We start from the raw sequence: 26,153 nt of genomic DNA on the forward strand, positions 1-26,153 counted from the left end.
AATATAATGTAATGAATTAGCTTTCATTGATCAAGTCTTTGAAAGTTTTGCCTTGTTTCTCTTTGCGGATGCGATTGTGATGACCTATAAAAAAAAAAGCACATATGTTTTCAGATAGGCCCATCTCTCCTTGAAAGATTGTTTGTTGGCCTTTTCTCATTTTTGGGGCCATATATCCTATAGTATCACAGGAATGTGTCCAGGATTTCCTGAGTGCCGGGTAGCGAAATTTTTTCCGACCAATCATGAACGACTATTTACGCACACTTGCAAACTTGTTTGGGGGGGGGGGGGGAATCGCTGCCGGGTATGCTGATCGCCGTCCTGGGGGGAGGGTCTGAGGGGGAGGAGGTGTCCCCCTCCTCTTTGAGAAAATTTTCGATTTTTGAAGGTGCTCAGATGCCAAATGCTGGCACTTGTGTAGCTTTTTAAGCACATACACTAGTTTTGCTAACAATTTACATTTTTAATATTTTTGTGTGAAATATATTGTTAGGAATGTCGGGATTTTAGATGAAAATAGTGCTGGACGGGATTCAAGTACGATTTTTAAGACAGTGCTGGGCGGTAATTTTTAGTGCTGGGCGGGGCCGCCTAGTGCCGCCCAGCGTGGGCCCATCCCTGGTATCATCAATAAGATTTTTGTGTGAAATATATTGTTAGGAATGTCGGGATTTTAGATGAAAATAGTGCTGGACGGGATTCACGTACGATTTTTAAGACAGTGCTGGGCGGTAATTTTTAGTGCTAGGCGGGGCCGCCTAGTGCCGCCCAGCGTGGGCCCATCCCTGGTATCATCGTAGAGCAAAGTTTCAAGAATATTTAGTTTTGTCGGGACACTATTCATTTATTTTTTCCCCGATCAGACGCTTGGAACAGGGCCAACAAAAATAGGCTTCTACATCACGCACAATTATAATACAACCATGCAACCGCCTTCCCTGTGCAAGCTTTCATTCGCAACAAATTCATTTTCCACCAAAAATGTTTTATTTAATAGGTCTTGGACTAGGTGACGCTACTGACATTTCGGTCAAAGGATTAGAAGTTGTTAAAAATGCCAAGAGGGTTTATCTCGAAGCGTACACTTCAATCTTGACCGATGGGAAAGAAAAACTGGTAAGGATCGTTTTCGCATAACTGCTCCCAAGATGCAACCTCTTAGGACTGTACAGATCGTTATAGTGTGCGATAACATCTATTTGCATTTAGGCCGCTTTCGAAACAAAACTTTCTCAAAAGGGAGGGTAATTTCCTCCCCTTAAAACCCGCCCAATGTGTATGTTTGTTCGGGGGGGGGGGGGTGGGGGAGGGTATACTCCCACTGTCCCCGTTCCCTGGCGATGTCATTGTGTGGGATCACTTTTCTTATTGTCAAGAGTATAAACTATTACAATATATAACAAATTAAATGAACATGTCAGCCTTTTGTGGTAGTCTTCCTCAGTTAAGTGTGTCAAGAACTCAAGAACTGAACTTAAGTTAGCCTATGGACAGCTGCACTAGGCTAGGTCATCAGTTTTTCAAATTGAAAATAAACCTCACCAATAAATTGATTGGACTCTATGCCATTTCATTGTATTTTATGGTTGGCTAAAACTAAGTTTTGCTACAGTTCTATACTGTAGAAGGTTACTAATTTGACCAAAAGCCTAGTAAGAAGTATTGTGAATGATGACCAGGGTGACCAGACATCCAGTATGGGCACATATATATAAGTCCAGCATTTCTCATGAAAGAATTTGAAGCAAAACAAAGTAACAGCATTCACTGAATATATAGAACCCTACATTTTCCAAACATTTTTATAGCATTAGTTGTATGTGCAATGTACTGGCATCCTATATATTGAAATGCCAAGTTTATACATGAACCACTGTGCAAACAGCCAACCACTATACCTATCTCTGTGTAAAAAGTGTGGAAATTGTGAAATATACATTATTTACAACATGGTTTCTCACGTACATGAACATGTTTTGTGACTAGCAGCCATGTCATCCTATATCTCTTCAATTGGTTAATGTATTTTTCCACTTTTATGTTAATTATGCTGCAGCATGAATTTTGTGAAGAATCTTATTTTAGATTGATTGCCAAAGACTAGCTTGAAATTACTAGTTTGACTCATGAATGAGACTTTTTTGGTCTGGTAATATTATAAAAATTAGGTTTATTTTCCTAGCCAAAGGGATACTTAAGATTTCCTGCATTGAGGATAAACAAGGCAGCATAGAGATACTGTATTATGCAGAAGAATAAGCATCACTTTTTGATGGATCCTACTTTCTGCTAAAGGCACAGTCAATAATACATTGCCATAGTTACTCTGCACACCAGGATCATAGCTTTATCCCTTATTGACAGGAAGAGTTCTATGGACGAGAAGTGATCCTTGCAGACCGTGATATGGTAGAACAGCAGTCAGAAGAACTTTTCCGAGATGCAGATAAAGAAGACATTGCATTCCTTGTAGTTGGAGATCCTTTTGGGTGGGTTACATGGGTGAAAATGAGGTCATTGGTTGATCTGTGGCCAAGTAAGGGAAGGAAGGGCAATGTTGATACTGTATTTATTACATAGTAAATAAAATTAAAAACAGAAGGGGTAGTAATGTCTCTATAGCTATTCCAGTTTTCAAGATATTCACCTTTAAAATATATGTCACACCTCTGGAATGCTCCTTTAAAGATGAATTGATGATGTTGACTCTTCATTGTAGGCCTAAACGTTAGTGTCAATTCATTGTTTTTTAACTTTCTTGTAGCTCAACCAAAAAGATGTTCTTTTGACTTTGAATGTTAACAACAGAGCACCCATGGATGACTTTCAAAACCATTTGTCCTTGAAATATTTGTACTACCCTGTAAAACACATCATTTAAGACCATAAAATTCTTGTTTTAACTTTGAGTGTTATGTTGTACATCTGATCAACTGCCCTAATATAGTCCAGTTACTTTAATTGACAAACCTTGGCTGTTTTAAATTAGGTTCGTTTTTTCAAAAATTAAAAATGTTATATATGGTAGAAATAAAACTCGGCCTTATAGCACATGGTTTTCATTTAATTAATGATCAACAACATATATCAAATTAATTTTGTGCCTGAAGTTCATCCTTTAACTTGTTATTTGTCCTCATTTTCTAGCGCAACAACTCATTCAGACCTTGTAATTCGTGCCAAGCAGTCTGGTGTACAGTATAGAGTCATTCACAATGCATCCATTTTAAATGCAGTCGGTTGCTGTGGTCTGCAGGTAAGTCTAGACTTGTTATACCTATGAATTTGCTTTTATCAATCCTTTGCTATTAGAGAAGATCCACCATATTTGTCAATCATTAATATTCAAGTAGCCTTAGTCTTAGAAGAGTTGTAAACTTCTTACAAAACTGCTTAAGTAGCTGTGTTTATGACTGTGTCCTCATAACCCCCCCCAAGTTGGGGACTTGGTGGGGGGAGGAGGGGGGAATATGACTAAATGTATGCTTTTGTAATCCATTCTGTAATCTTAACTAACTGATTGTTGGGACACAAATTGTCTTGCCTCACCTTCCCCAGGAACCCCCGTGTCACCTTTTATTATCAGTCGATGGTAAACACCAATCAGAGAACTACAAAGAGGGAGCTGTTGCTATCTACAGAAACTTATATTGTCGTTATATTTGGCCAACATAGAATCCAACCACCTTGTGAATGACTTCATGCTTACAACACTAAATTGCCTATCATCCTATGCCTTCCAATTCTCTCTTTCCAATATGATACCCTCTCTTTCCCTTTTCTGATAGCTTTATACCTTTGGTGAAGTTGTTTCCATTGTGTTTTGGATGGATACGTGGAAGCCTGACAGTTACTACGACAAGATCGCCTCTAACTGCCACCGAGGTCTTCATACTCTCTGCTTGTTAGATATTAAAGTCAAGGAACAATCTATCGAAAACTTGATGCGGTAAGTCAGGGTACACTGAGACCCCCTCTGTCATATAATCCAAAGTGAGGTAGTTTGCTCTACAGTGAATATTTTCCAACATGCTGCAATCTTATCTTTAAGGAAACATATGTTTACACTATCTCTATTGTGGCTTATATGTGACTGAGGCGTTGATTATGAACCATTTTATTAAATGGCCCCAAAAAGTTATGTTATACCAGCATTATCAAAGGTTCAAAGCATTTTAACAGGAGTAGAGGTGGCTGCTATAGTGTCTAATAAGTAATGTCATTTATGCTGCTGGATGGAAGTGTTTTCTGTTTCTCTTTCCTTATAAGCATTCCATGGATTAATGTTAACAAATGTTGTTTATATACAAATCATTAACCTGTCTGTATTCTGTGCGTGTATTTGTTCCTTATGTTACTGTTACTTGTCATTCAGCCTCTGAAGAAGATCCTGCTAGGATCAAAACGTCAGGCCCTCTTACACAGCAGTTTGCTAAAAGTTTTGTTTTATATTTAAATTAAAATCAATAGCATTATCACTTCTGCTCGTTAAAATGGGTTATCTGTATGGTAACCTTTGTACTCCGGTCACCTTGCAGGGGCCGGAACCCCAAACACAAGTTTCAGATTGGTGAGGGATGGATGGAGGGGGAAGACCAGTGGTCAGATCAATTCTCAGTGTCATTGAAATTGAAAAGCACAATGCCCAAGTTAAAATCATTCTAATATTACTGTGCAACTTATTGGAGGAGCTGCTGTATGCCTGTGCCCCCCCTTCCCCAGGTACTTGCCCCCCCTCCCCCGGTATGTGGTACTTTGATGATCCTTATGTGCAACTGAGTACAGACTAGTAATATTGTGCAACTGAGTACAGACTAGTAATATTGATGAGTAACCATCCACAAATTCTTGCATTGTTCGATACAGTGGTCTGTAACAGATTAAATTAATTAAATTAATAGTATGCCTGAAGTCACCCTTCCATAAATTTCTCTCTCTTAATTCTCAGAGGTCGTAAGATTTATGAACCACCTAGGTACATGAGGGTGAGAGAAGCTGCGAGTCAACTCCTGGAAATTCTAGACAAGAAGAAAAGTGAAGGGGTAGAAATAGGTGAGATGACTAAACCATCAAAGATAAAGTCCTGCAAAATATTGTAGCAAAGCTAGAGATAATTCTATATTTATGTGAGGAAAAGGAAAACGTCAGCGAAGCCATCATTACCTGGTTTAGGTCCTGTCATTACTGTAAGTATGTACGCTATCTATACCGGTGCTGTGACCGAGTGCTTATATTGGTGCTGTGGCCGAGTGGATATGGGCAGTGACATTTGATGCAATGTGGCTTAGCAATTGGGAGGTTCCGGGTTTGATACCCGGTCGGGTCATAGTTAGGTGGGTTTTTTATCCAAGAGAAATCTACGGTTTTCCCATCTGAAATGACTTTCTTAATTGAAAAGATTCCAAATTTGAGTTAAAATGTTGAATTGGAAGCCACCCGACATGTAAGTTACCTGTAAGTTACATGTAAGTAACCTATAAGGCCTTGCAGGTTTCTTAAGCATCTTAAAAATAAATGCTGAATATTACTATTATTATTATTATTAGCTATGGCAATGCAATTGAAAGAGATACTAGTTTTGTCGCTTTTGGCATTCCATGCTAAGGGAAGCCTCGCAAATCTAACCGCCGGTTCCGGGCCGGCGGAAAACTCGCACCCCTTGCTCATTATGCATGTGCATATTGGTCCCATGGTTGAACGCACACAAGCTTGTTGCTAGCCGGAGTAATGAGCACAGCGTCTTGACAACACAAGGCTGGTTATTGTTCACAAACAATGAGCAAACTTGGCCAAGTGACCGGATTAACTTTGGCGGTTTTGACAGTCAATAGAGCTTTAGTTTATGTTGCAAATTGCCTTATACACTAAAATCCGCCACTAAACCAAATGTACGAGATTCAATACTAAATATAACTCTTGCAAATCTTCCACGTTATCAAAACTAATGAATAAAATTTCTTATCAACGATCGTGAGTTTTTCGTGTAATCGGCTACTCGAAAGGCCGATAAAAACAACACATAAGTATAGCCTTTACCTGTACGTTGTTTGCCTATAGCCTTGTTCAACGAGTGGTACGTAACTACAATTAAAAAAGTGAATTAGCCATTTGCATTAAAATATGCCCCAAGAACTTCGGAAAACCCATGTTGACATATCAAGCAAGTCAAGCAAACAATTAAGTTACGCCATATATATTTATAACTACAACGACCAGTGACCGTAACGTTTATCTCTGCATAACAGTAGTACAGCCCCCTAAACAGCGGATAATTTTAGTAGCAGCCTACTGCGACACAGGTTCAGCGAATAAACATATGGCTAGGCTCGATTTCCTCTATTGACTTAGTGTACGTGTTAGGCTGCCACGCGCATAGAGATATAAGTGACTATCCGGTGAGAGTTTTAATGCAAGCAACAAGCGATACAAGTTGAGCGAGCAAACGCGGGTTAGAAGGGAGGGTGAGGAGACTGTTTTAAAGTAAATTCGCTATCGGACTCCAAAGTGAGTGGGATTCAAGAGGTGGCCAAATATGTGTTTGAACGCCCCCCCCCCCACACACAAACTCCCAAATGAAAAAGTACGTTTCCCAAATATCCCTATTATCGTTCCTCACCTCTTTTTTACAGAGAAGAAAAAAAAGTGAAATTAACACGGAAAGATCGATGATCGACGAACGGTGTGGTTTATTTATCTTTGATTCTTTCCAATGTGAATGTTGTATTATTATTACGTTAACACAAGATGATATGATAACTATTAACATAGAATGGTTATTAGATGCGGTTTTTATTTTAATTTTACAAAATGCATTAAAGTATTGTGTGTATTTTATTTCCCAATAGTAAATAAGACGTGCTGGTAGAATTTTTAACAAAAACTTTGAATTAATCAGAGAGATGAGTAAATGAAACTTAAATAATAATAAAAACCAGCCCTGTGTTTCTTCAAAATTGTAGGTTCTTCCGTATCTCTGTGCGACATCTGTCATTAATAGCGTCTCGTAGTTTCCCCATATTTATCTTGCCATGCGTGCTGCCTGGAAATTCCAGTTCTACTTGCTTGAGCAAGGATGCCATTCTTGCCCTTTCAAGCATGTCCTTTATAATATGTCCGTTTCCAGTAATGACATTCCCACCATCGAAATTAGACGTTAAAAGTTCATGCTTGCTATAAAAAAATGGCATCAACTGTCTGGCAAAGGAAGTTGCTGTCTTCGCCCGGTAAAACATTTTCTCGTAGAGAGTCTTCTCGAGCACTACATTGGGAACAAGTCCATCTTCTATTGTCATTATTATATTCCCATTTTCCATACGGCCATACAGTGGCACATGATTCCCAGCCAACAGTTGTGGGGTGGATGGGGTTGTTGGTGGCGTTGTCACTTGATTTCTAAGGAGCAGATCCTTAATAGTTTTTAGCTCAGGTACCACAATGTCAATCAAGTTTCTGAGCTGCTCCTTAACATCTGCCAATTCATTTTCAGTAACATATTGGCCCTCGGTTTGAACCTCGGTTGACATTACCACGGGTGTTGACTTCCTTGGAATGGTGCTTTGAAAGATGGACAATGGTTGCGTAGGGGTAGTATATTCATCAGGAGTGTCCAGAGCCTCTTGTGTTACTGTGACTGAAGCAGACTTGTTTCCTTCTGTGGTTAGGACAGGTTGAATAGGTGGATCACTAATTAATTCACCTGTAGGAACTGCAAGAAAAGACAATGCAAAAAAAAAAAGTTGTAAATAAAAAAGTTTTTGTAAAAAAAAGCATCTTGTAATGAAAAAAGATTTTGTAAAGAACCTTCAGAATCCCTCTTGACTCACATAGGCGTAGGAAGAAGGGGGGATGGGGGTTGGGGCTGCAGCCCCCCCCCCCCTCAATCAAAAATTATTGTGAAAATTCGGGCAATAGGCCTATGCTGAGAAAAATAATGTAAGGTTTTTTTTTTCAATGGTTAAACTGATATGATTATGATCATTATTATTGTAACGACTTCCCCAATAATTTTAACCAATAGGGAAGGGTAATAACACGCATAGTTATATGAGGCGGTGGGGGGCACACCCCCCCCCCATTTTTTCCCACAGAGAACAAGAAATTCGGACAAAATTCCTGAAAAATTCGGGCAGCCTTAGAGGAGAAAAATGATATATATATAAATATGCAGTAGCTGGCCCGAATCTTTTTCAAATTTTTGACCGACAATTCCGTGGAGAACTTTTTGTGTTATTTGTTTCGTGACATTAATATTAATATAGGCCTAATTATTTTCTTTATTAAACATCATAATGCCCGAATTTTTCCATGAAACACCACCGATTATCGACATCTTTGGCCACAGAAAAAAACGCAGTCAACATTTTTTTACAGTGAGTACAGGTTTAACATATTTTTTGATATTTTTCATACTTTTTGTGAGACAAATTGCAGTCTCACCCAACATAGCGACATTATCCCACCCACGTGTCGTCGAACAATGTATGTTTTTTTCTAGAAGTATATCTGAGTACTGTGTTAAAATAATAAATACGGTAACTTAATAGGAGCTTAAAAATATACTGTCCTATTTTTCCCCTTCAAAGTGATGTTACCATTTTTTCTTCTTCTAATTTACCAAATTTTTGGGGAAGTGTAAATTTCTAAAACATGAGATTAAAAAAAAAAGATTGTTTAGATGCAACTTGCAAAATTTTTTGGTTATATTTTTCGGGCAAGTCGTTTCAGCCCTCCCAAATCAAATTGGGCTCCTACGCCTATGTTGACTCATGTTTAAATATTTGTAAACTTGTTTTATTTGAATTTTCTAATATGATCTTAGAACAGCTGTCTTGGAGTACATTTAGTTTTGAAGCATTTTCTTGCCGTTGTGACGGCCAGAGATAGAATTCTGCTTCATAACGTGCCTTATGACAAATCAACAGATAATGAAAAAATACATCATAAAGAAAATGTCTATCATAAACAGTCTCACCTTTCTTGTAAACTTTCTTCACTATGGCTTGGTATCTTCGTGCACCCCACCGGCATAAAACTTGTTGACCTTCACGAAGACCTTTCTCGAACGATATGATTTTTTTCGCAAGCACAGTTGACTGCCGACCTTTGTCCGATTCAGGTTGAAGCCATTCAATTAAAACTTTGCAACTTTTCCTAATATTAGTGATTTTAGGCATTGTGACTTAGGTCGCAAAAAGCTGAATATTTCGAATAGCGTGGAGAGATGTCAAAGCTGGAGTGACCAAAGTTGGAGTAAGCCACATTTCGTGAAGCCTGCATAAAATCTTTCATTGTATTATCATATTGCCCAATCATGAAAGTATTACCCAAGGGCAATACTTCCATGGTCCAATCAAATTGAGACCCAACCCGTATTAACCCACGCTGATCATGATCCGGCGGCACAGTTTATTTTTTATTAAAATGTGGCTTATACTTTACTACTTAACTAGTAAGCCACATTTCGTAAAGCCTGCATGAAATCTTTCATAAGGTGATGAACAAAATGAAACACTTTTCTTCAGCTATTTTCCAGATATGCTTCTCTAATAATTCATAAAGGTTGCTTATAATCCCTCCACCCACCACCCCCACCCCCTCGTATTTCTATATTTTCATACTACACAAAATGACTTTCTCATTCTTTTGTACAAGATTGTCCTGTCATCCGTTTAACCACTGTCTGTCAATTTGGAATAGTGTTATTTATAATTTGACTAAAACAGTACGTCTTTAACTTGGCTCGACTCTTTCCATATTTCCACAGCTTTTACCGAAAACACCATCTGTGTTGGGCTGTCAAGGGTTGGAGCAGATAATCAGAAAATAGTCAGTGGAACCTTGAGAGAACTCAGCGAAACAGATTTAGGAGAGCCTCTTCACTCGTTGGTCATCGCCGGTCACATGCACCCACTGGAAAACGACATGCTCAGGGAGTTCGCTGTTGATCCAACGACTTTTGATAAATACTCAGAGGCTCACTGTGTGGGATAAGGAATAGTAAACTGTTATATAAACTCACTCCTACTACAGCAAGAAGATTAGCACTAATCTTTGAATTGTACAAGTTTTAGTGATGCCATGCAGTGCTTATCTGTGTTTTAACAGTCCGTTGAGTGTCGATATGTTAAACTCATTATAGTCGAGATACCTGGTCACAGATAATCAGCAGCTAGGTCAACGGTTGTATTTCATGACCACTTTCCAGCAGATTCTAGACTTGCCGTGAGTCACTATGGGTACTCTTATTCCAGCATAGTACCAGCCTGTACATGTTGTACTCATTGATTTGTACCCACACACAGGACGTTTTGGAAATGTAGTATAATTACGTAAGTTTAAGATTGAGTACTTGTTCTTAAGCTTAGTAGTTGTATTCATACTAAGGTCAATTCTTCTTCAAACTCGACAAATACCACTTTTTGAAATCTAGTATAGATAGTCTATCTAGTATAAGATTAAGTACTTATGCTTGGATCCTTGCACTCATACCCAAGATTTCTTAAACTTTGTGCTCTGTGAAGTCAAATGTGTAAAAGGTCATGAAGGGTTTCATAGTCACACTGTAAAACACTTCCAGGGGGAAAAAACAAAACAGCTTTCTATATTTGGGTTGTGCCTACAAAACTTAGAATGGGGGTGGGGGGGGGTGGGGAAGCATATTACACCTTAGGGTCAAAGACGTTATTTTGGCATTGCCTACACTACACCTCAAGAATTTCCAACTTTTAGTTCAAATGAATTGGAAGGCGGCCTCCAGACATGAAAGTTGTAATTCAGAAGCCCATGGGGGCTTCTCTTACAATTGTGGTAACTTAAGCATCGTTAACATAACTTCCTGGTTATTGATTATGGATAAGAAAAGTGTTCATTGATTCAAAATACATTGATGTCACAGACAGATAAAACTTCATCACCAGGTGGATTCTCAAACTGCTCTTTTAATAATTCTCAGTACTTTTGCCATAAACTTCTGATAAAAATGTTAAGCTCTTTAAGGGAAATAAACATCAAAGAAGAGATAAAAGAAATAAGAAAAGAGTAAAGGAAACAACAGATAAAACACCAAAAATGAAATATTGGAAAACAAAAAGTTACTGCTCTGGTGATTATAATACTATAAGAGGAAAATGCAAACATCTAGTGGGAAAAAAACTAAATGTTAGCATATGCATGCAGATAAAATAATTGGGAAGGGGGGTAAGAGCAAAAAGTCGTCCAGTTGGGGTCATTTAATTAAGAGTTACTTCAGAAATAATGCAAAGAAATTAATATGTTGTCATTTAATGAAACTTCTTTATTCCATGATTCAGATCTGTCACAGAATAAAAAGGGAACAGTCTTCAAAGTTTAACACTCTTTGAGATTCCACTTTTTCTGATAGTGCATTAAAAGAACTAAATAAATCTTCATGCCGCTTCAGAATACAATTATTTTTACACAAAATTGGTCAGATGGCTATGGAACAAAGACAAGAGAAAATCAAAACGGGGGGAAAAACCCAAACACTGTTCCAAGAACAATAACATATGAACATAATAATAGACTTTTATTCTCAAAGAAATTGGTCACTTTAAATACTAGCATTACTGTTGCCGCTTCAAAATAATTTAAGATATAAACAAAGGAAAGAACCTATTTTTATTTTCTCATCTAGCAATCAAAGAGGAATAAAAATAACACTTTACCAACTGGTCGGTTACATTAAGCACCAATTCTTATCTAGTAACTCATGTTTTCAATTACGCCTTCATTCCAAAGTTAACCTACGCAGCCTGTTTTTGTTAGCAAGCAGTTTGTGATTTCTATTAAGCTGCATCTGATATAGGTCTATGCTAACATTGACCAGTATTGTTTCTGAGCAGCAAATATCTGGATAGCAGAGACATCTATGGTAAACATTTACATGTGCACAAACTACCCTCAAAAAGAGAGATTTTCTCGACTTTTTTGTTGTTGTTCTTTAAGTTGTATTTACAATGTGGAGCCTAAGATTTTTGTAACCAATTACAAACTGCATTGTGCAACTAATTAACCAGTGCCTTTGTCCTCCCACCACCACCCACCCTCCACCCCCCAATAAAACAAAATTCTGTCTCCTCCATCCCCATCAACTTCAACCTCTAAACTACAATGGAGGAGTGACTTAGGTGAACATGTTAAAATGTTACAAGTGACTTTATTTACTGGTCAAGTCGAGCCACTATCAATAAAATCCCTGAATTGAGTCAAGTCAGTTTCAAGTGACTGTACAAATGTCTTTGAAGAAATTTGCCATACATCTTTTCCAGCCTATCAGTTTGGAGACCGAGTGACTTGTGTTTTGGTTTGTTCAAACACTGCTACCAACAAAACCGTTAACACTGGCACACATAGTCAACATTGACACACATAGTCAATATTGTGGGTAACTTTCCTCCAATATTCTTTCTTCATGTAGTTCCATGAGTGTACATACAACTACTTTCAAAATAATTGCAAACCCTGTCTGGCCTACATTACATGCCACTGTTACCTAGGCAACACAACATTCCTAAACATTTTAAAACATAGCTACAAAGCAAAACATGACTGAAAATATATGAAAACAACCTCAAAATAAAGAATACAAAATAGGCAAATAGTTTCTTAAAAATCAAAACAAAACAAAGACAAAAAAAAATGAACAACAGTAATTTTCTGAAGCAATGAAGAAGTAGATGGTGAATCCAGACAACGAGGAATAATGATGTATAATATAGCGAAGTGTAATATTTATCCAATAAGCAATAATAAATAACCTATGATGTGACCTACAACATAAAGCTATATCAGGTGCAGAATGCTGTACCAGTCTGAATTGTAACACAAATTAAGAGATTTGGTAGCTATTATTCTGATGGTTAAAGTTAATTGTTGGAGGATTCTCTGACATTTTAACAGGACATGTCCACATGAAGCTTGAATGACCCAACATTTCTTTTGTTCGAATAAGCTAAGCATTTTGGTCTTTACGGTTCCAGGATTTGAAAACACCCTGAAATATGATACCAGAGCATTATGATTTGAAACAATAAATTTCACATATGTCTACAATTAATAGAAACTAATTGTGAGTTGTTTTGGAGAATCTTTGCAACTATTTCTGAGAAAAGGAAGAATAGCCACAGCTCATGACATCTTTCTCTAGGAACCAAGAAAATCAATTCTGAGATGGATCAAACAGAGGAATGAACCTATATTGACCAATTCTTACAAGATCATTAAATTACTGAACCAATGCAGACTGTTTAATTGCAAGAGAGAGACCTTCATGGACAGGAGTGTATAGTCTACTAAAGCTACAAGGTAGTAAGTCACTTCATAGGTTTACATGGTATTAACTGATTTGTGTTCACATCAGGAGATATGTAAACTCAAACCCCAGTGGCTACTTTACCTCCAAAAAGGAAGCAAACATGATAGAAAATAAGATAAGATAAGTGTGTTAACCTTCAGAAAACTGCTTTAAAGACATGATGAATTATGAACTTGCGAAAACGTGTGTTATGCTCAACAAAGTAACAAACATGGCATATGGCTTAATTAAGGTGGATTGAAATCGAGGGATAGGCATGTGATGAGTAAAAAGGGCTTCAAAAAAGTTAAGTCTAAGTTTTTAAAAAATAAAGTGAAATTTTTAAAATGCCAATTTACTTTGTATAGATAAGAAAAGTGAGTGCATAATTCATTCAAGATTTAATTCAAAGAAAGAAAAGAAAAAAAAAGTCAAACATTACAGCAAGATCGTTTGAATATTACTTGAGTAATTACTTATAGTAATATAATGATAATAATAATAATAATATATAATATAGGAATAATTTCATTTCAATAATTCAATTATTAAAATACACCATCCGATTCAGTCCTGTAATCATTTTATTGTGCCTCAAACTGTTTATTGATTTCTAAATTAAGAAATAAAATATGAATTATATCATTTCATACTTTCCAACTGCTGATGTTCCAGCTCAATACAACTGATACAAAACAAATGTATTTACCACATTTCAAACAGACCTGTTTCAATTTTAGGAAACAACAGAAGATGTGTTCCCTTAGTTACCTATTTTGCAGTGAGTGACTTGCTTCATTTTGTGTCCAACCTTAACATTGTGCAAGATATAAGTCACATTCAAGCAAGTTACTCCCAAATTTCATCCTAAAAAAATCATAAGAAAGTTTAGTGCTTGAATGGTACACTGAAATGTGTCCATTGATAAAAATCTTTTGCGGACTGGTAGTCCACATGAGGGGGTGGGGGAGGGTAGCGAGGATGGGTTTCAGGTTACTATTACTATTCTTAAGAAGACTCCTAACTCCTAGATCTCCTTTCTAAGTAATCTCTCCAACTAACTTATCCCAATCCACCTCCCACCCCACCTCTCTCCCCCAAAGAAATCTTCATTGCTAACCAATAACAGCTTTCCAGCAAAAGCAAAATAAAACAAACTTCCTCAGTAAATACACCATATTTTGATCTACAAAGTTGTTCTCCTTAGAACAGGCATAAGTTTGGCAGCTTTCATGATCTGACAAATATATACTATTACAAGAAAGGTGGAAGGTTAATAGAATGAGATAAAACATAAAATAGGTCACAAATGCATGTGACATCACAAAGAAGACAAAAGTAGCCATAAGTGGTGATGTTGATAATCTATAAAGATACTATGTAGAGTCATAGTTAAATGATTGCTGCTATGGCATTATAATTTACTAATGACACCCAATATCGTCACCAGTTCATGAGACTGGCTTAGATCATTATAATGGATGCTGGACAAACAAACACAAACATGTCTTGTGAGAGTAATCACATATTCCATGATTAAATCCATCAATATGTCATAACACCTGAGACAGTCACATAACAAGACAATGTCTAATGAGAACATTAAAATTATGATAGTGACTAACATTATTAAAGTCTTATGACAGTGTCTAACAAAATCAAATCTTATGACATTGTCCAACACTATTAAAAGATGTAACAGTGCATGAGACTATCAAATGTAATGACATTGTATGACAGAACGTGACACCATCCTATGATATCAGTATGTGACACCATCGAATGTTAGGACTGTGTGATACCATTGAATGTTACAACAGTGCGAGACACCATCAAATGTGACAACTGTGTGACCATCAAATGATACGAATGTGACACTCAAATGTTGTGACAGTGTATGACACCATCAAATGTAATGAAAGTGTGTGACACCATCGATTGTTAAAACACTGTGTAACACATAACCAAATGTTACAAAAGTGTCCAACACCATCAAAAGTTATTACAGTGGCTTGACACTCATCATATATCGTGACACTTTCCTATGACACTGTCCAATGCCATTAACTTTGATGACAATGTAATATAACAATGCATTTCTCGATGATGATGACTGACACCACCACCAACACCGCCATACTTAACGGTAGCACCCTATAACAATCAAACTGGATGATGTGGAATTACCCTGTCAAGTACGTCCGACCAGAAAAAAAAAAAAACGAGAGACGAATAGAGATGTTTGAAAACACTGTGAGGAAGAGAAAACAATGTTTTTTATTCTACAAAAGATGCGTCAAAAATGACAATGTGAGCATTGTTGTCCGGAAAACTTCATCCATAGGACTGGAAGCATTGTCTCTAGGCTGCAGCATAATCTGTTTGTACGAAGAGTTGTCTTAGTCCAGCCTGATGAATCAAATGACAAAGAAAGTATTATAAGTAAGAGCATGCGTCGTGAACAATTTTTTTATCAAACTGCTCAACATTTTTTAGTCCACACACCAGTACAATGAACAGTTTACATGTATTTGAGAATTGTGCACAAGCCTATTAACTAGAGACAAAAAAGAAGAGGCAATAAAGCAAAAAAAAAAACTGTTGACGAGCCTTATCTAAGCATTATTGTAGCAAAGCAAATAGACTCCTCTCCCCCCCCCCCCCCCCCCCCGGACAAAAAAGAGAAAGAAATATAAGCTAACCATCAGTTACCTCTTACATAACATGTCAGTTACCGAGAACAATCTTGAGTTCAAAATTACACCAACACACTTTTGCCCTGTATATATATATATATATATATATATATATATATATATATATATATATATATATATATATATATATATATATATATATATATATATACATATGCATATTTGAAAGTAAAATTACAAAGATAACGTACTAGGTATTTGGCACTTACCATTGCTGAATTTTGCTTCAACACTATACTGCTTAACTACTGTGTCGAAAAAATTCCAAAAACTACAGACTAGATTATAATCAGATCAATCTGCTACATACCTGAGTAAATATATTATGTGTTTGGCTGATGATATATTTGGCATCTGCATTCGGAGCTATTTCCAGCTTCAACGTTCCAACGTAGACATCTGAACACAGAGTCCAAAAGTGAGGTTCGTGTATGGCGTATACGCCCTCCAGCTGTGTGACCTAGGACAAGAGAGAACACCGCAACGTTTGCTCAACTCATTGCATCATTGTTTGGGCAAGAAATTTGTGACTTTTCTGGATAAATTCAAACCACGCCTCGAAAGCATGAAAATTAATTTACTTGCTCAAGCTATGAGATCTGTGATGGGGAAATCTAGAGCCAGTTTTTTTATATTTTTATTATTATTAATTTTTATTATTGTCATCTTTAATGAAGGTAGTCCTGCTCAGTGCAGAAGCACTGCTTTCCAGAGGAGCCCTCAATTCTAGAGGAGCATAGATGATAGAGCAGAGTAATCAATATCTCATCTGGCTACTTGTTACTGATGGACAATGGTATCCTCCAATTGGCTTCATTTGATTATTTTGTTGATTATTCCATATCTTTAAAGCCTACTGTACTTTAAAGCAAGAAATTTAACTTTACTCAAAAAGTCATATTTAGACTTACTCAAGTCGTCAAACTCTCTAGAAAAGGGTTTAAGGTAAAAACCTTCCAGTTATTTCTGCGACAGAGTTTTCTTTGACAGAGAATGCAAATTATCAATAAACGTAAAAAATGTCTTTTTCCTTTTACAAACTGATGCTTTCTTAAGGTTCTTGATAATTGGTTTAAAAGTTGTATTTTACTGTTGGTTATTGATGTCATGGGTGACTACAGGAAACATCCTCATTGTCTTAAGTTTCTTTTGGACAGTTAAGCTCAGCTTTGTTTGCAGACCAGGGTAGTCAAATTAAAAGCTTTGAATGGGGAGAGAGAGCTTGAAATAGCTTGGAGGCTTAGTTGTAAAGCAGGTGTGCTATAATACGTGACAGTCAGAAATAATCCTCTTCAAATGGGTTAGACATTTGGGTACCTATCTGGGAATGCCCGTATTAAAGAACTTGGCATCTCTGCGAAGGTAGAAATAAATTTGTTTAAGTAATAGTCGTCAGGATGCCTCTCATTTTGCTCATGTTCATTGACATATCGTTTCAAGTTAGTAATAAATGTATATAACTTGAAGCTAGAACTACAAAAACTTGTGATGTTCTCTTGAGAGTCGACTCGTTAACTCAGCACTTTAAAACAGGGTGTGACAATTGAAGATTTTATGACTTACCCTTTGATAGCAGGAAGGTAACTGGTTTTCTAGAGAGTACGGTGTCCTCATCATTAATACACTTATAGAATCTCTAAGTAATGGCAAGACACTGTAAGAAAGTAAGAGATAAAATATAAAACAAAAAATACTTAATTAATGTCTACATATAATAATACTTAATTAATGTCTACATACAATAATACTTAATTAATGTCTACATACAATAATCCTTCATTAATGTGTGCATACAATAAAGCTTAATTAATGTCTACATACAACAATACTTAATTAATGTCTACATACAATAACATATTATGAGTACCACTGCAGAACACAGAAGGCATTTCTCTTAACGATGAAAAGTGTTTCTTTACCCATATAATTAGTTCAGCAGTCTTGCAAGTCTCACTTTACCCTAAACCACATGGGGAAATTGATGACAATACCTAAGTAATTCAACTGTCTTAACAGAGGCTATGGTGAACTTTTACACCATGGAAACTGTCTAGTCTTTTATCTCAGCTAACAAAGTTCTTGTAGTGGTTTAAAATTTTCACAATTAATATTAAATTAGAGTCTAAATCATTTAAGGAATGGAAAGGATGAATGCAATTAAAGGTTTGAGATAAAAATCGACAGAGTTCCAACAAGTCAATGATGTTTGCCATGCACAACGTACTAGCTGGGCACCGTACTGGCTGGTACACCTATCATAGAATGAAGTTGAAGACTACAAAGCCGAATTGCTGGGAGATTAAAAAACTTACATATTTGTCTTACTACTTCATCAATTGATTTAACGATAATCATCATAATAATAATAATATACAGTTCTTGTAAAGTGCAAAAAACATGAAAAACATCTTGATGCGCTGAATTCATGGATAACAAGAAGTTGTCTTAAAACGTCTCTAGAATCTCTACACATTGTACAGTGAAAGGGATATGCAGCAGGCTGCTCTTACATTGCTTATAGCAACCAGACAGCCAATCAGCTTAGTCATTCCTTTACATATTTCACATGACAACACTTAATGTTACTGCAAACAAGCTTCTTGTACTTAATAAGTATGAAGTGCATCAAAGTATGAAGTGCAGTATGAAGTGCATCCAAGTTGGACTTATTCTTATGACAATGTCTGCAGACTGACCTTTGATGACCTCCGACCACAAAAAGACATGACAGTGTTGTTGTACTTGACCCACATATGAGGTATGGAGTTTTTGTGTTTTACAAGGTTTTCAGACTTTGACCTAGGTTGGCCACATGATAATATACAATAAAAGTCTACCATCATATGAACAGAAATTAATATTTTAAAAGATTAAAACAAGAGAATGAATAACATATCATAATGGTTACCTGAGCATGATGAGGAGAGCAATGAACATAGAGCAGAGTGGATCCACAATCATCCAACCAAACATCTGCATCAAAATGGCCGACACTATCACCCCCACACTGCCAAGAGTGTCAGCAAGAATGTGCAAAAATACACCTGCAGCAGAATGAGGAAGAAAGTAGAACAATATTACTGATGTTACACTTAAACATACAGAAATACACCTACAGCAGAATGGGAAAGAACATAGCAGCAACATTAATGATGTTACACTTAAACATACAGAAATACACCTGCAGCGAACGAGCAAACACATAGTAGCAACATTACTGATGTTACACTTAAACATATAGAAATACACCTGCAGCGAATGAGTAAGAATTATAGTAGCAAAATTACTGATGTTACACTTAAACAAACAGAAATACACCTACAGCAGAATGGGAAAGAACATAACAGCAACATTAATGATGTTACACTTAAACACACAGAAATACACCTACAGCAGCATGGGCAAGAACATAGTAGCAACATTACTGATGTTACACTTAAACATACAGAAATACACCTACAGCAGTATGGGCAAGAACATAGTAATAACATTACTGATGTTACACTTAAACATACAGAAATACACTACAGCAGCATGGGCAAGAACATAGTAGCAACATTACTGATGTTACACTTAAACATACAGAAATACACCTACAGCAGTATGGGCAAGAACATAGTAGCAACATTAATGATGTTACACTTAAACATACAGAAATACACTACAGCAGCATGGGCAAGAACATAGTAGCAACATTACTGATGTTACACTTAAACATACAGAAATACACCTACAGCAGTATGGGCAAGAACATAGTAGCAACATTACTGATGTTACACTTAAACATACAGAAATACACCTACAGCAGTATGGGCAAGAACATAGTAATAACATTACTGATGTTACACTTAAACATACAGAAATACACTACAGCAGCATGGGCAAGAACATAGTAGCAACATTACTGATGTTACACTTAAACATACAGAAATACACCTACAGCAGTATGGGCAAGAACATAGTAGCAACATTACTGATGTTACACTTAAACATACAGAAATACACCTACAGCAGTATGGGCAAGAACATAGTAGCAACATTAATGATGTTACACTTAAACACACAGAAATACACCTACAGCAGCATGGGCAAGAACATAGTAGCACCATTAATGTTACACTTAAATATACAGAAGTAAAACATAGTAACAACAACAACATTACTGATATGTTACCTTTAAACATACAGATGTACAAGTAAGGGAAGATATGAATGAAATACCATCAACAACATTACTGATGTTACATTCAATCATACAGAAATATAAGTAAAACATAGTAACAATAACATTACTGACATGTTACACTTAAACATACAGATATAGAAGTAAAACATACTAACAATAATAATACTGATATGAAACATGCAGAATACAAGTAAGGGAAGATATGAATGAAATAACATCAACTCTTTGATGATGATATTTGAGGTTGTTCAGGAATAAACCAATACAGATATTTTGTTCAAATATGTTCACTTGCTGTTGAATTATTATTATTATTGCAATACAGAAAGTAGAAAGCATCAGATTTCTGCTGGTTGCTTTGAAAAGGGGGTGGTGCAAGAATATAGGTTCTTCTACTGTGCTGTTCAACAGTAATTACAAGTTTGAGAGTTTTAAGCCAAGTTATGTACAAGATTACTTTACCCATCATTTACTTTATTTGATAGGATTTTTGCACCGATCTAAAATAGTACTCTGCTAGCTCAAGAACAAAGTATCTATACCAAGAAACTTCTGTTGTAAATGTTGGCAAAACATGGTCTACATCCCGTTACTATGATCCAATTTACACTTTCAGTATATTTTGGTTTGTTACCATTGTTTAGACTATTTTAGTTTGGAAAACTGTGGTATTTTTACCCATAAATGATCTCCTTCCGAAAATCTTTCGAGGGACCAAGACAGACCATTTCAAAGAACCAGAGGATGAATTCATATTTATGTTACATAGGATTTAAGATAATATTTAACCGGCAATTCTTCACAGGGCCTGTACATAACATACTAAGGTACTGTATTAACCATTGCGTTGGCTATACAGTAGCTGTTTGATTTCCACCCCATTTCTTTAACACCACACTTCATCGTTTCTAACTTCCATTAACCCCTGGTCCTGTACAATTTCAGTTACCATTCTTAGCCATCTGTTACATTGACAGGTACTTCACAGGAGTAGCCAGCCACCTCATCTAAACCGAACAATCTACGAACCTTGTAAAATTTGAGTTTCAGAAGAAGAAGGGGTGTGATGGTGCTCTTCATCCTCGTCCTTGCTTCCCAGCCCCAGACCGTGGGAGTGGCCGTGACCGGAATGGCCGTGACCGTGACTGGGGGCAGGTTGCGAGTGACTGTGTCCACCTCCGTGAGAATGACCGTGACCTACCCCGCCATTAGAAGCTGAAGAGAACAAATCAAATTTACTCATAAATGACTAAAATATAAATAAAAAAAAAATCAATTTTATTACTCTACTAAATGCCTTTGAGTCACTTCATTAAATTGACTGTTCAAGCTTCCTTTTCAGGTAATTGAACAAAATTCAAACTTTTCCGAAATTTAGACTAAAGGAATGCAGGCACTTTATGGAATGCCAATTATTCATTTGGGTACCATAGGTTCTAAAATACCTCATAGGGTTAAACTGTACTTATATATTAAAGACCCACAAGTTACCTTCCTGACCATGTTGGGATTAAACTTGAAACATTAAAGTCATTAAAACCATTTGTGAGACATATCAGCATTGTCAGACATACTTTTGATGGAAAATTAATGAATTTCTCCAAAGCAATGAATTTTATAATTCTCACACAAGACAATCAATAACCGTGCCACCTACAAAACCCTATTTTTTTACTTACAAGAATGTGAATGACCATGTGCCTGTCCATGGTGGAAAGCAAAGATACCCACTAAATTCACGATAAATCCTAATACGGAGACCACGAACAGCCTCTCATGTCGCACCTCTGGTGGCTCTAGTGCCCTCTGTTGGTAAAATAAAGAGAGTGAATTTGAAAAAAAACCTTTGAGTCTGTTTCTCACTCCACACGTTTCCTTCATTGTACATGAATAAAAAATAAGAATTCCAAATTGGTTGGTCACCCATGTTGTGATTTCAGGTTGCATCAAGATATGCAACCTTTCAGGATGTAAATACTCATGATAAGCTGAAAGGTAGTTCCAGGCAGTGGACAGCTTTTTTAGCTGTAAGCTTGGCAGACTAGAGTGCATATGTACAGATGAGACAGGTACAGTAAGGGAGGCTTGAAGTAAGTTTTGAATATTTTAGAGATAGACACACAAAAAGACAATTGCACAATGACACTTTTAGTGAGTTTGGTATCATTTTGAGGTTTAACCGGGCTGGAAACCCTACCCTACCTAAACAATAAATCCCAGAGCATGAAACACTCGCATAATTAGGAAGAATATTTCATTTTTCTAAGAACTCTTAGCACATAAACTTACCTCAACAGCTTCAGAAAATATAAAGAATGCAATAAATAGTAGAAAAAGGCCGTTGACAAAACCTGCCAAAATTTCAGTCCTCACGTATCTGAAAAGTTAAAGAGGGAGAGCATAATTCAACCTGTTAGTAACCTTTTCAAAACATGTTATCAAATTTTTTGTTTTAAGGAATCTAAGGAAGGAAGGAAAGAACATGTGTAAATAAAATGAATCCCTACACAAATAATTACACCAAATCCTACTTTGATTTCATTTTTAGCCTCCCTCTGATGCAGTGTATTGAATTTAATACCTCCTGTACATATGCATTATATATAGTCAATCATCTCAATATTTACCCAATTTTTTTATCAATTTAACTGTCTTTAGCAAAATTTCTGCAGAAACTCAACTACTGTACTGTACAGTTAGTGGCTGCAATACGATATTACCAAACACCACACAAAAACAACCCCAAAGCACACACATGTAGTATGCATGCAAACACAAAAGGGAACAAAAACTACCACCGTCTGTGACATTTGTAAATAAATATATAGAGCTGTTTACATTGTACTATATAAACAACGGCTAATCGTTTACACACGGAACTGAGTGGGAGTAAAGCCAAGAGTGCTCACTCTGGATGATGGTTAAATGATAATGAAGAGTTGACTGATATCAGATAGCGACATTTATTCTACTTCTTATCGGGAAAGAGGCCACAGTGTACGCAAATATTTTCCTCTGCATCATGGTATGGTAAATCATAAATATATTCAATTTGCAGTTTGAAATTCATATCTGGCTCTGTGAGCATTAACAATATGTGATACTAAAGTTATCCTAGATAGTATATTGGCACATTGTGAGAACGGCAGTATCAATGACTTCCCCCCCCCCCGCCCCCCCGCTCCAAACTTAACCCCCTCAAAATGAAAGATGCCTGTTTTTGCTCAACTTTGTTGATCATTTCAAATGATGAGAGGAGAGAAACAATTTACAAATTAAGAATAAGAAATGTAAATTTTATCCTTGTTAGTTGCAGGACATTGAAGTACTCTGTGGTCTAATAAATCTCTAAAGGATTTGATTAAAATACATTTTCTCTTTTAAGTTATGCTGGGCACTCTTACTCTGTGGGACCTCCATTTAGAGCAGAAAAATTGTATTATTTGTACTAAGTATGGTATACTTTCTACTGATTGTGCTAGATGTAGCTGTATATTGTAGCTCTGCCAAACTTTCATCAATGTAGAAACAAACCTAACAAAATGTATTACACAATCAGAAGACGTCAGGTGATATCTTTTGCTACACCTGCGCACAATTTTAAAGTTTTTTTTAATTTTTTTTAACCCTGACCACTGTATCTCTCCTTCAGTTGATAAGTAGATCAATCAAAGTCTTGGGTACGATGAAACTTCTGCAATAGCTACGGTTTTGCAGCTTTATCAAACAAGATATGGTAAGAGCCTAATTGGTATCAAGAATGGGTTTCATCCATGAAACTAGGCTCTCTGCGACATATCCGATATCAAAATTGAGAAAATGTGACATTTTTTGTTGTAAACAAACAGAAGACTGAGAACGACTTTAAGTAAACCAGCGGAATTTATTCATAGAAGTAAAATAATATGGAATACATTCTTACCCATAAGTAAACCTATCATTTGCCCTCCATTTTGATATCACCGTGGCAACCAGACCAGCCAAGAGGGCAGTACAGTCAAAGAACATGTGGAATGAATCTGAGATCAAGCCAAGGCTAAAATTAAAAAAAAGACAGAGCTAGTCAAAATGCAACTTAAGAATGAATCATGAAAAAAATATATGTGCAAAACACAAGTCTTTAGGTCTAAAAGTTTATTAAGTCCTTTGTAATTCTTAATATTTAATTTTGTGACAAAATACATTCTGACAAAGATATATCTGTTTTGTCCATTTGCTAATTGGCCATATTGGATTGAAACTTTAAACTTAATGTACTGAACAAGCATTGCAAACCCCCTTCCACTCCTTACCCAATCCCACCCATCTCTCACTCTGTCTCTTTCAGTATTCTTCCTTTAATGACAATTGTTTTAAATCCAATCATCCTTGCTGAGAATAGCCGTGAGTTTTAGCAACAGAATGAGACCCAATATGCAGGCATAGACAAAGTAATATATCGTACTTGTATACTGATCATTTCTGGTCTTCCATAGGCCCAAAAAAAATGTGGGTGGTAAATTGGTACAAGAACTCATGGTTTAAATTAGATCTATACAAGAAATCTTGTTCAAAGCATTAAACATTTCACACAAAGCTGTTAGGTAGTCCTGATCGACTCTCCATCTTCCTTTTGACAGTCAAAATTCCATTACAAACTTTTTGTTGAAATCAGTCTTTCAGCTTGACCTGACTGGTGTTGCACATAATGTATTAAGATATTAATTCTTTCATGTCAAAACATTAATTATAATTCACTGATTTAAGTGTTATTTACCTGTTGGTCCATATTCCGTATGATAGTTCCACAAATGCAAAAGAGAGATTCAGCAATAAAAAGCAAAACAAATTCCTTGACGTTGTATCATACAGTATGGCTCTGAGGAAAGAAACAATACAAAGCTTTTAGCCTTTAGAAGTAGATGACTATTAAGAAAACTTTTACGCTTAAATAACAAAATAACTCTATAGTGTTCTGAAATGTTTGGGGGGAAAAGAACTTAGATTGACTGAAAGATTCCATTAGCTCCTTCTGGCTAATATTAGTATGTACCCATCTAATTGCAAGAACTTGACTGGTTTTCTGACCACACATGTGTGCAGTGGTAGAGTTGCTTCAAACTGTATCATACAATCTCAACTGCTCCAGAATATATGGATCTATTTTGAGGTCTGCCTATGTGGATTGAATTTCAGGTGGGCAGGGGGAAGGCAGAGAAGAGATGGGAGGCAGGAGGTTAAAACACAAGGTAGATTTCTCTTCTCTGAGTAACCTTTTAAACCCCAATACAAGGCAAGCTCCATGAAACAGTTTGAGGTGTTTCACTCTTTTCTCTTGGGGTATTGTTGGAGCGAATCAAGTAAACAGCTGGCATTTTATTTCGAACCTAGATTTGACTGATAAGCGACATACTGTAGGCCTACATTGTCCATAATATAATACATAATAGTATAAAACATAACAGCCAAACCTACTTGACGCCTGTGGGGAAACCTTACAAGCTACCGGTTGGTGGGTTATCGTGAGTCTGCTAAGTGCTAGTACTGTGATAGCCTACACAAGCCTAACGTTATACCACACTACAGTGAGTCAGTGTTGGTTCTGGGAATTATTGGACATCCTGATTCAATCTGAAAGAAAAATGTAAGTGATACCTTAGCCACCCGGTGACTTTTGCATATATTCCAGTACTCGGCCCCTTAACATCGTCATGAGCATGCAATGGCAACATTGAAAGTGCTGTGGTTAGTTTTCTGTTGTAATACGGCTGGAAGTTGTTCTAATCCTGTGCTCTGACAGCTGTTAAGAGTAATCTACATGTGTAACGTGTAACAGGCTTGGAAGGTACAGTAGTGTCGAACGGAAAACAACACACGTACAGTCAGCACTAATGTTGTGATCGTTCAGTACAAGACCACACATAGTCAGGTTGTAGTTTCCCATAAGGAAATTACG

At 36.5% G+C, this 26,153-nt stretch overlaps 3 protein-coding genes across 3 annotated transcripts; 1 reads left to right on the forward strand and 2 right to left on the reverse strand.

Moving 5' to 3' along the window:
- Positions 1-896: 896 nt before the first annotated feature.
- Positions 897-14,627, forward strand: LOC139982717 (diphthine methyl ester synthase-like). Its single transcript, XM_071995795.1, has 6 exons — positions 897-1,119; positions 2,368-2,492; positions 3,151-3,259; positions 3,792-3,952; positions 4,952-5,055; positions 9,767-14,627. Exons 1-6 carry the CDS (start codon positions 985-987, stop codon positions 9,991-9,993), a joined length of 861 nt encoding a protein of 286 aa, XP_071851896.1. The 5' UTR covers positions 897-984; the 3' UTR covers positions 9,994-14,627.
- LOC139972982 (uncharacterized) lies at positions 5,645-9,447 on the reverse strand. The gene is made up of 2 exons (XM_071979320.1): positions 8,975-9,447; positions 5,645-7,708 (listed from the first exon to the last, which is right to left on the reverse strand). Exons 1-2 carry the CDS (start codon positions 9,174-9,176, stop codon positions 6,951-6,953), a joined length of 960 nt encoding a protein of 319 aa, XP_071835421.1. The 5' UTR covers positions 9,177-9,447; the 3' UTR covers positions 5,645-6,950.
- LOC139982712 (zinc transporter 7-like) lies at positions 10,925-26,048 on the reverse strand. The gene is made up of 10 exons (XM_071995783.1): positions 25,853-26,048; positions 24,975-25,076; positions 24,141-24,254; positions 22,508-22,595; positions 21,898-22,024; positions 21,248-21,433; positions 18,941-19,076; positions 17,596-17,686; positions 16,343-16,492; positions 10,925-15,724 (listed from the first exon to the last, which is right to left on the reverse strand). Exons 1-10 carry the CDS (start codon positions 25,927-25,929, stop codon positions 15,677-15,679), a joined length of 1,119 nt encoding a protein of 372 aa, XP_071851884.1. The 5' UTR covers positions 25,930-26,048; the 3' UTR covers positions 10,925-15,676.
- Between the last annotated feature and the right edge of the window lie 105 nt (positions 26,049-26,153).

This window comes from Apostichopus japonicus, chromosome 2 (assembly GCF_037975245.1).
Source record: "Apostichopus japonicus isolate 1M-3 chromosome 2, ASM3797524v1, whole genome shotgun sequence".
Taxonomy (NCBI): Eukaryota; Metazoa; Echinodermata; class Holothuroidea; order Aspidochirotida; family Stichopodidae; genus Apostichopus; species Apostichopus japonicus.